Source organism: Candoia aspera, chromosome 4 (genome assembly GCF_035149785.1).
Source record: "Candoia aspera isolate rCanAsp1 chromosome 4, rCanAsp1.hap2, whole genome shotgun sequence".
In the NCBI taxonomy this organism is placed as follows: domain Eukaryota; kingdom Metazoa; phylum Chordata; class Lepidosauria; order Squamata; family Boidae; genus Candoia; species Candoia aspera.
Window position 1 is genome coordinate 52,942,523 of NC_086156.1, and position 9,655 is coordinate 52,952,177.

The 9,655-nt window shown below is 44.6% G+C and overlaps 1 protein-coding gene across 1 annotated transcript; it reads right to left on the bottom strand.

The window, feature by feature from the left end:
- Nucleotides 1-268: 268 nt before the first annotated feature.
- SFRP4 (secreted frizzled related protein 4) lies at nucleotides 269-9,383 on the bottom strand. The gene is made up of 6 exons (XM_063301956.1): nucleotides 8,854-9,383; nucleotides 7,925-8,002; nucleotides 7,761-7,826; nucleotides 5,671-5,869; nucleotides 1,925-1,988; nucleotides 269-668 (listed from the first exon to the last, which is right to left on the bottom strand). Exons 1-6 carry the CDS (start codon nucleotides 9,305-9,307, stop codon nucleotides 480-482), a joined length of 1,050 nt encoding a protein of 349 aa, XP_063158026.1. The 5' UTR covers nucleotides 9,308-9,383; the 3' UTR covers nucleotides 269-479.
- Nucleotides 9,384-9,655: the final 272 nt, after the last annotated feature.

Consider the following 9,655-nt stretch of genomic DNA (forward strand, 5'->3'; position numbering starts at 1 on the left):
CCACGTTCAGCAAATTTCTTCAGGATGCCAGAGAAAGTCTTTCCTTTTGCTAGCATTGTGATAAGGAATTAAATCAGTGTTTCTCACTCTTGGCAACTTTATGGCTGGCTGGGGAAACCTGGAAATTGAAGCCCACACGTCTTTAAGCTGCCAAGAGTGAGAAACACTGAATTAGATAAACGCCAAAATGAGATATTGCTCTTCTGCTACTGCGACTATGCAAAACCATTTTTATCATGGGAAGCACGTTGGCATGTCTGTTGATCAACTATAACTTGCAATGCTAAATGTAGGCTGTGTCATCAACTCCCTCAAGTTAGTGCAAAACTCTACCTGTGCTTTAAAGTGAAAAAGCAATCTTTTACAAATAAACTGCTGCAAATAATTTGCAGCATGAAATGTTTAGGTGAAGGAGGTCAGCAGTTCATGGGCTGCTCAGGCCAGCTTGTCAGCTTTGCTCCAGGACAATAAGGTGGAACTCATATTTTTTTAGAATTAATTTCTTTCTGGTGGTTTCTGAGCTTATTGATCTTCTTGAGACTGGTGAGCACAGGATTGCTTTTCTTTGGGTTTTGTTTTGGTGCCCCACCGTGACCAGAGTTCCTTGCATTCAGGTTTCTATTAGAAGCTGCTTGTAGTTTCTGTTCTTGGAGTCTTTGTTCCCATCGCTAGGAAACATAACATAAAACCACGTGAGCAGGCAGAAAACTTCAGTCCACTCATGGATATTCACTATCAACGAAACAGTGGCAGAAGCCTTGATACTTGTTAGAAAAAAAGTAAATGAATCAAATCCCAAACTATAAAACAAAATCATCCCCACTCCTCCTCAAACGTCCCTGTACTTCCAGAAATGCCTGATTAAGCAGCCCTTGGCAACTGATGCTTTTTTAAAAATCGTGCTTCAATAAGAACAGATGATCTTCTTCTAAACTTCTGGGATTCAGCCCCAGTGCTTTGTAGCTGGTTGGACAGATAGAAAACCAGGGAGTACAGCCAACGTTATTGGGCAGGAATGAGTTTTTCTTCGCTGAGGGCAAGATAGTGGCAGATTTGTGACAGCTGACTTACAAGGTCCAGTCCCCACAAAGCATCTGTATGCACTTTTTCCTCTACCAACACAGCAGGCTCCCAGTCAGAGGACAATTTGGTCTAGATTCAAATGCTCTAATCTGGTATTATGAAAACCCTGCCATACATATCCATTCTGGTGCAGTACATATTAATATTATGCTCCCACTTCTTCAGTTTTTGTTTTAAAATAATATTTTATATCAGTGGTTACCCCTAGCATAGACTTCCCCACATTTTAAATACTCTGTTTGTCCTTCCTACTCATTAAAGTCTTAGTCTGGGGGAAAAACAATAAGATTTAAGAGCTAAAACACTGTTAAATAGTTCTTTCCAAAAACAAATTGCTCTGCAGGAATACAAATGGCTTTTTTAGTTTTATTTTTCTGCTAATACATAACTAAAGAGGCTTTGGAGGGAATTTCCAGAAAAATTAGAGTTGGATCAGCCTGCCAAGGAAGTGGTTGTTACAATACCTCTCCCTGAAATCCTGTGGTAGAGAAGGATAAACCTTAGTGTTTTGTCCATAACAATAACAGCTGGTTTGTATACTAACAGGACTTAAGCAAATATGCTCTTAATATGGCTTCTTGTACATATGTGCTTAGCTAACTAGCCATAACAATAACAGTATCCAATGTTGAAAATGGTTTTATATCTTGCTAAAATTCTACCCATTTTTTTGGTATCGTAAATTCAAGGATGAATATGGATGATTTTTTTTTTATTCAATGGGAATTTGTATTTCTCTATTCTTGCTTACCTTGACCATGGGCTATAGGCTAGCATACCTTTTGCCACTATGCATCCCATCCATTCTACATGCTTGGAAATGCCAGAAATCTGTTCTTACCTTAAACCTTTTGCCTAATGGATCCTTCCATTTTTCAACTGAGCACCCATCAAGTAGCATCAACCTAAAACAATTGCAGAACTAAGAAGATCAGAAAAGAAATGTATACAACCTTCAGCACATCTCAGTCATGAGATTTATTGCCAACATATGTAGTAATGGCCACCGGTTTAGATAGTTTCAAAAGAGAACTGGGCAAATTCATGGGGGATCAGTTATCATTGGCTGGCTTCTAATATTACCTTACATATCCATATTATGTTACAGCTTAATGTGTTTAATACCAGTTGTTATGGAACAGATGTAAGAAAATGTTCCTGTGCCCAACTTGTAAGTTTCCTGAATATATTTGGTTATCATTCACATAACCCAGAAGGCTGGGCTAAATGGATTTTTAACCTGATTTATCAAGACTCTTCATTTATTCTTACTTTGTATGAGTCCTGTTCAGACTATGCAACCAGGCAGAGTAATATCAAAAATACTCTTTATTAATTAACTATTTACAATAAATAAGTCCTTGATATACGAAGACTTGGTTTCAATAAGCCCAACTGGGCCATAACTAGGCAGCGGAACAGGACTCTCATTGGAACTGAAGGCTGGATGAGACTGGGATGCAATGTGCTGACGAAGCTGAAGGCAACAGATCTCAAACTAGAACCTTGAAGCAGGACTAGGAACTGGGAACAAGGCTGGACTTGACTGGAAACTCTGGACTGGGTCGAAGACTTGAAGCAAGACTGGAACTTGGAACAGGGGTAGACTCAGTTGAGAGCTCTGGACTAGACTGGATCCTCTGAACTGGAGGCTTGGAGCAAGGCTGGAAACCCGGAACAAGACTGGACTCAGCTGGAAGCCACGGACTAGGCTGGACTTTCTGGACCGGGAACTTGGAGCAAGACTTGGAACTTGAAACAAGGCTGGACTCAGCTGAAAGCCCCAGACTGGGCTGGAACTCAGATCCTGAATAAGATAGGTGTGGAATTCCCAAACACAGCTGAGCAGTTGCACAGGACCGAGGACAAACAGCAGTGCTGGAGTTTCAAGGTGTGACTACACTGCTGAGGAGATCGCAGAGTTTCAAGGCTGGATGCAATACAGAGGCTACTGGGCGCGACTGACACAGATTCCTCAGTGGCAGCAGAAGCGGATTTCAATCCCTCCTTGGAGTGGAGCGAAGGCGTTGATTCCTGTTCGGCAACAGATGCTGTCTCTGACGCAGGTAAGGGTTCTTCTTCTGAAGCTGCAGGCTTGGCAGATTGGTTGTCTCCGGCAGCTCGCCCTTTGCACGGCTGCCTTTCATTCCGATCTTTGGCACGCTTGGACTCTTCTGTGGCCAATCAGGCTGCCTTCTCCTTCACGCACTTCTCAGCTTGTCACTGGCATGCACTGATTGGGGGATTCAAATCCTCCTCTGAATCTTGGCCAATCAGCGCCCAGGGTTTCTCCCATGCTGCTGACTCATCCTGGAGTTTCGTTTTCCTGGTTTCAGCCCGGTAAGTTTCCAATTCCTCCTCTGACTCAGAAAGAGTTTCACTTTCTGAGTCAGAGGCAGGCTTGGTTCTGACAGTATGACCTTTGATTTCAATGCAAGAGGTATGTATAGCAGGCAGAAGGGAGTGCCTAGGAGAATTAAAGGCATGTCCCTTTCTTTTCTTAATCCCCTAGCACTAATATTAATAGGAGAAAGCTCTAACAGTACCAGCTCTTGGACTGACGTAGATTCTGTCCTTGTGTTGGAAAATGAGAGGGCATTGGAAACTGGGGATCCAAGGCCTCCACTGATATGTCCATGGTCCACTTAGGTTTTGCCTTTAGTGCTGGAGCATCAACAGTGGACAAACGAAAATGGCAGGACTTTCCACCACCGTAACAATAAAAGAAGCCTTGTCAGTGGATCTCTTTCTCCAGTCTTGGCCTACTTTCTCTACAATGAAGAGAGAGATCTATAATTTTTTTAGGCCTTGGATACTGTCACTGGGACTTACTCTTTTAATTTCCCTTCAGCAATGTTCTCATCAGTAAATATAGTACGATTAAATAAAAATATTCATATACTGCATTGTTCAAAGATAGTAGCCTTTCTTCCAAAACAGGTAAAAATGTGCTCCCAGGGTCATGAAAGCAACTATCCATGAAAAAGCATCAATATATGTAGTTTTACATTGTATTAAAACTTTTAATATTAATATATTATGTATAGAGCAATGATATATAGAATTATTTAAAATGCATTAGTTTGCTTCATGGATAGATACCTTTCCACTGGAAATCGATTCCAGAAATAACTTAGAGTGAATTGATAAGTTTATCAGGTGCCTTTGGGATCCAAAAAATTAGGGCTGGATTAGACCCTAGCCTGAGTTTATAATAATGTATTATTTGGAGATTCCTGTTAGTTTTGACTCAGCAGACATTTTGGAATCAGGTTTGGTACTAAACTCCCCAAAGCAGTAAAAGCTCAAGGTTTTGTAACTTATTCCATCATCACTGTTTTGCCTCAAGCAAGTTCTTTCTTTTCATGCTGAGTTGCTATGCTTTATACAGTTCTAAAAGAGTTGCTGCAGCTTTGTTTATTTAACAAAGAGAAACACAGGCCAGCATCCTTCAAGGAACGTTCTTCACCCTTCCCAACCCATTATCCCCAAATGTGCTAAGAGTAGACACCCAGAATTCCCAACCAGGGAACATAACTGGAGAATGCCAATTTGGGACAACCTATTACAAAAAAACCAATGGGCTTGAGTATATCCTACTGAGTTGACTCATGACTAGATAACACAACCTTAATCTATGTGTGCATCTGGGTAACATACTGTTTTGCTTGTGCAATTCTTGAAAAAGTTTAGAAAAAGTATTCTGTCTTCTAACACAAGCAACAGGCAACCCAAGTCCTGCCCTAGTGGCCTGGTTCAACTTAAGGCTTCCATATCCTTTAATCCAAGACCAAGACCCACAATATAATCACCAAAGGAGAAGTTGTGATAGAAACAAGAATGTGGTATTTCCTTCAGCACTTTTCCAAGTAAGTGACCGTTACTTCTGACATTTTTAAAAGCCACTGTAACTCGACCTCTGTTTATATATGGCTTAGTTCAATGGGAAACTCAATGTTTTGTTTTTACTGTCTTTTTCAAATCTTTTGACAAAACACATAAAATGAAAACCTCAAAGACCTTTGGAAACATCACTGGCAAGTTTGTTCCATGAAATGTAGAACTCTTTCTAATCCCTTTCCATTCCTGAGCTTAATTTTGGAAGCATTCACCCTTATGTATTGATATTCTAAAATATCTCAAGATTAACCAATATTGTGTTTATTGCATTCCAATCCCCCCCCCCACATTCTCCCTCCTGCTTCTTCCAGAATCAGAACTCAGAAGTTCAACTTTTCCTTAACTTTTCAAAATCCATCTTTTCTACTCTTTCATACCATTATTCTTGCTTTAAAACTAAAAAAAATAAAAGCACTAATACAATCACCTCTATGGATCTGGTATACACTGTTCTGCTGAGCATTGTAGCTGAAAATAGATTTGAATCTAGGTCTCTCCAAATCCAGCTCTGTAGCTTCTACAATGCGTGGGCTTTCTGATGCATACATGTCTTATCTCCAAAGCTATATGCATTCATTCTGCTGGAAATCTCAAGCAAGTGATGTGTACAGTTTGCTATGTATCACCAGAAGAAAACAGTGTTGCTATGAAATCTTATTATGGCTTCCTTGTGTTATCATTGCTTACCTGGTGTGCCACTCATAACACATTATGAGTACAACTTGATTTGGCAGAAGAGGTGGGCATTGGCAAGAAGAATTAGTATGCAGAGGAATTAGAGCACGAGGAACTGGAGTCAAAGATTTCAAAACATTTTTCACATCAACCACTGTGGTTATTTCATTGCAGCTTCCTCTCTCCACACTCTTTATTTTAGCATGAATAACTGCAAGAGGTAAAACAATGGAAGATAGGTATAGAATGACATTGTGCATGTTTTCCAGAAGCAGGTTTCACTAAGTTTCTCTACCCAATACATTTACCAGAGAAAATGTTCTGTTGAACTCCGGTGCTTGTTATTGATTATATATATTTATGATTGTGTTGTGAGCCTGCCAATATACCCTCTTTTTTCTTTTTTCTATTATATTCAGGAAGGCAGGTGGGCAAGAAAAGCCATTAAAATACTGTACACTTCATCTGTACTAAACAAAACTAATCTCAATATATACAGTATATAATGTTAAAATGGTGCTTAATTCAACAAAACATAAGCATTTTCAAAAACAAATGAGATTTCCAAAATCAACTTAATATGTAGGACCTGTTTTTCTAGCCATAAATAAGGTATAACATGTGATACATTTGGGCAAAGGCTCTAATTGAAAGTTGCTATAAATGGCACAAGCATTTCCTTAGACCTACTAATATTTACAAGGTATTTTAATCTGTTTCCTTTCTAACCCTTCCCCATAAACAAAATCATTACCCATACAAAGTTATCATTTCACTAGCACAAAATTGGAATTTTCAAAGGCAGTTTCTAAGCCAAATGCAAGAGGATGGTGTTCAGCTTTAAAAATACCCCCAACATTTTGAGCCTGGAATATCTGTCCCAATTGATTGCTGTCTCCCGAGAAGTAAAAATGAAGAAGGTAGTGGTGTTGATGCCACTGCCTAAGAGACAGAAAAGTGATTATTTGCAAAAAGGGCTTTCTCAGAAGTGACTTCGGCTATGTGGAATGACCTCTATCAGGAAATGCATCAGGTCCACATTTAGGGCTCTTTGAGAGGAACAATTGAGATGAAATTTACTAGCAGCTTGGCAACCAGGTGTCTTCCTTCAGAGGCAGAGGAAAATGATTGAAATTGACAAATACAAGGAATCTGGGAAATAAGCAACACAAGTCCAGTTCAGCATCTTTCTTTGTTTTCTTGACACCATGGTAAGCAGGGACCGTGCATTTAAAGGTAATTTCACAGAATAGTACAAAAGCAGAATAGGGTGACAACACCCTCTCTTCTTCCTCAAATAAAATGGTAGATCTCTGCTCTGATTTACCTTATTGAAAGTTTATTGGTGTCAATGGGTGGGGGAGTGACATGCAGGTGAAGAACCCAAGATATAAGTAGGGGAGAAATGGCTGCAAAGGAGGCTGGCTAGTGATCAGTAGAAAAGAGATGTGCCTGATACCTTCTCAGAATGCACCTCTGGTCACACCTACAGCAGGTCAGCTGACCTTACCTCTCAAATAATGGGTAACAAGGCATTGCATATATTACCCACCTGGAAGTTGTGAGGGACAGGTTCTCCCTTCAGCTTGAAGGGAGAAAATACTTCTTTAACTGGCTGTTCTTCCCAAAGAAGTGTGCAGCCAGGACAGTCCCAAATACCAACTTTTTAAAACACCCAGATTTCAGCAAAGTTCCATGAGCCCCCCCTTTTTTTTGAGTATGAAATTCAGAAGATGGTACAAAGGGTTTTTTTTTTCACTTCCGAACACATTATTCATATCTTTCAATATAAAAAATAAATTACTTTTTAAAATCTCATCCTCCCTCCCAAAACCCACTGATTAAAAACGAAAATCCCAAATTCAAGGAAAACCAAAACAAAATCAAAGAACAAGGCCGGCACAATTCCGCCCCCCCCCCTCTTTTTTTTTTTTACTCTCAGGCTCTCGGGATGGATAATTAATGGGTCCGATTTCACCGCGCTGAAAAGCAGCGAAACTCTTCGCAGGAAGCAAGGGGGGCAGGAGAGAAAATCACGATCATAAAGGTTTTGCCGGTCTGTAATCATCATCATCATCATCATCCGTTGCGGGCTTTCTTACCGTAGCTGTAGTTTTTGTTCAGATAAATCGCCAGCGTGGGTTTCACTTTCTTGCACTTGCAGCGATCTGGACGTTTTGTTAGAGCGAGAGAAGAAAGAGCGTAAATCCCCAGCGCCTCCAACTCCCGCGCGCCGTCGAAGCAGGAAGGAAGGAAGGACACTTACTGGGCATCTTGCACTCTGGAAGCAGCGGCTTCTCGTGGAGCATCACGTCCTCGGAAAAGTCAATCCACTTCACCTCCTCTTAACGAGAAAACAGGGACCCAAAGGGGCAGTGAGAGGTTGGAGGGCGAAGAAGGGGCGGGAGGGAAAGGGGAAAGCGGCCTCACCTGTCCGGCGGGCTTTCCCCTCATCCCAAGAGACTTCCAGCCAGGGGCCAGGACACCTTCCGCAGTTTCGGCGCGACGCGGGCAGACTGGCTGCCCGACTCCGAAGTCCATTCTCTTGCGTACACACACACACACACACACACAGACATACAAACTCACAGACCTACCTCTGCCCTGCCCGCCCCCCAAAGGTGCGCAGGCCTGAGAGACAGCCGGCTAGCCGGCCCCGCTCTCGCCTCTTTCGGAAGAGGCCGGCTCCGAAGCGAGTCGCTCTTCCCCGTCCAGCGGCCCGGATCGAAGGGAGCCCGAAATCCAGCCTGGGCTTCGGAGATCAACTGGAAAGGGCAACCCGGCGGCGGTGGGGAGGGAAGTTCCTTCTCGGCTTCGGCGAAGTTCCTTCTCGGCTTCGGCGAAACTTCCCCCCGACTAAAGAGGCCTGGACCCGGGGCGAAATCGGGGACTGCTGGATCCTGAAGCTGCCTGAAGGGGCTGCAGCCCCCGATTAGCGGCAGAGGAGGACGCGGTGGATTTCCCCCGGACTGCTCGAGGGCTGGCTGACCCCGGGCCCGACCGCTCCTTCGGAACGAGCTTCATTGAAAGCTGGCCGAATCCCAATCCGCACTGGAAACTGCCCCCCTCCTGCCCCCGGAGCAGCGACATCCCCTCGCCGTCTCCTCCCAAACCAGCCCGTGGAGCTCCTATAGGGAAGCCGGTCACCTGCTTGGCCCGGGCCCGCTTGGAGCGCAGGCTCCCTTTTCGCCTCACCTGCGGGGAGATCCGTGACGATGGCCTCGGGGGCTATGCACACGCCCCGATCGTAGACGGGCAGCTCCTCGCAGGACAAGCCCTCGGGCCAGCTGTGGTTGTACCTCTTCATGAGGGGCTCGCAGCCATCGCGGGCTCGCTGGCATAGCGACTTGCAGGGCTTGATGGGGTCGTGGAGAAACTCCACGGTGCAAATGGGGGCGAACATGGCGCACAAGAAGAAGCTAAGCACCGGGCTGCAGCCGACGTCCACCAGCTCCTGGTACTGCTCGATGGCCAGGACGGCGTTCTCCTGGGTGCTGTGGTGCAAGTGGTTGGGCATCCGCGTCATGTTCCAGGGCATGTGACGGCACATCTGGATGCGCACCGGCTCGCAGGGGGAGCCGGGCAGCAGACCCGCCGCCACCGGGCAAAGCCAGGGCGAGAGCCAGGCCAGGAGGACCAGCAGGACCATCGTCTCGACGGAGCGACGGACCGGACGCTGGGGTTTTTCCCGGACGCCGCCTCGCCGCTTGCCCGCGCCTTTCTGCTCGGCAGTGGGCAGACGCCGTTGGGACAGAGAGCCCCCAGGGAAGCGCCTGCCTTCCTCCAGGGTGCGAAGCCGGCTCCTCGAGGCTTCAGAGCCCTGGGGCTCAGTCAAGAGGCAACCATACACCGTTGCGGGGGCTGGGGACCCTATTTATAACCGGTGTGCCAGTGACGTGCGAACTGGCTTCTTCTCTTCGCCAGCCCCGTCATTGCTGGTGGGGAGGGGATCGTGTTTGAGCGCCGAGCTTCTTCCGAGGCAAGCACGTCGATCATA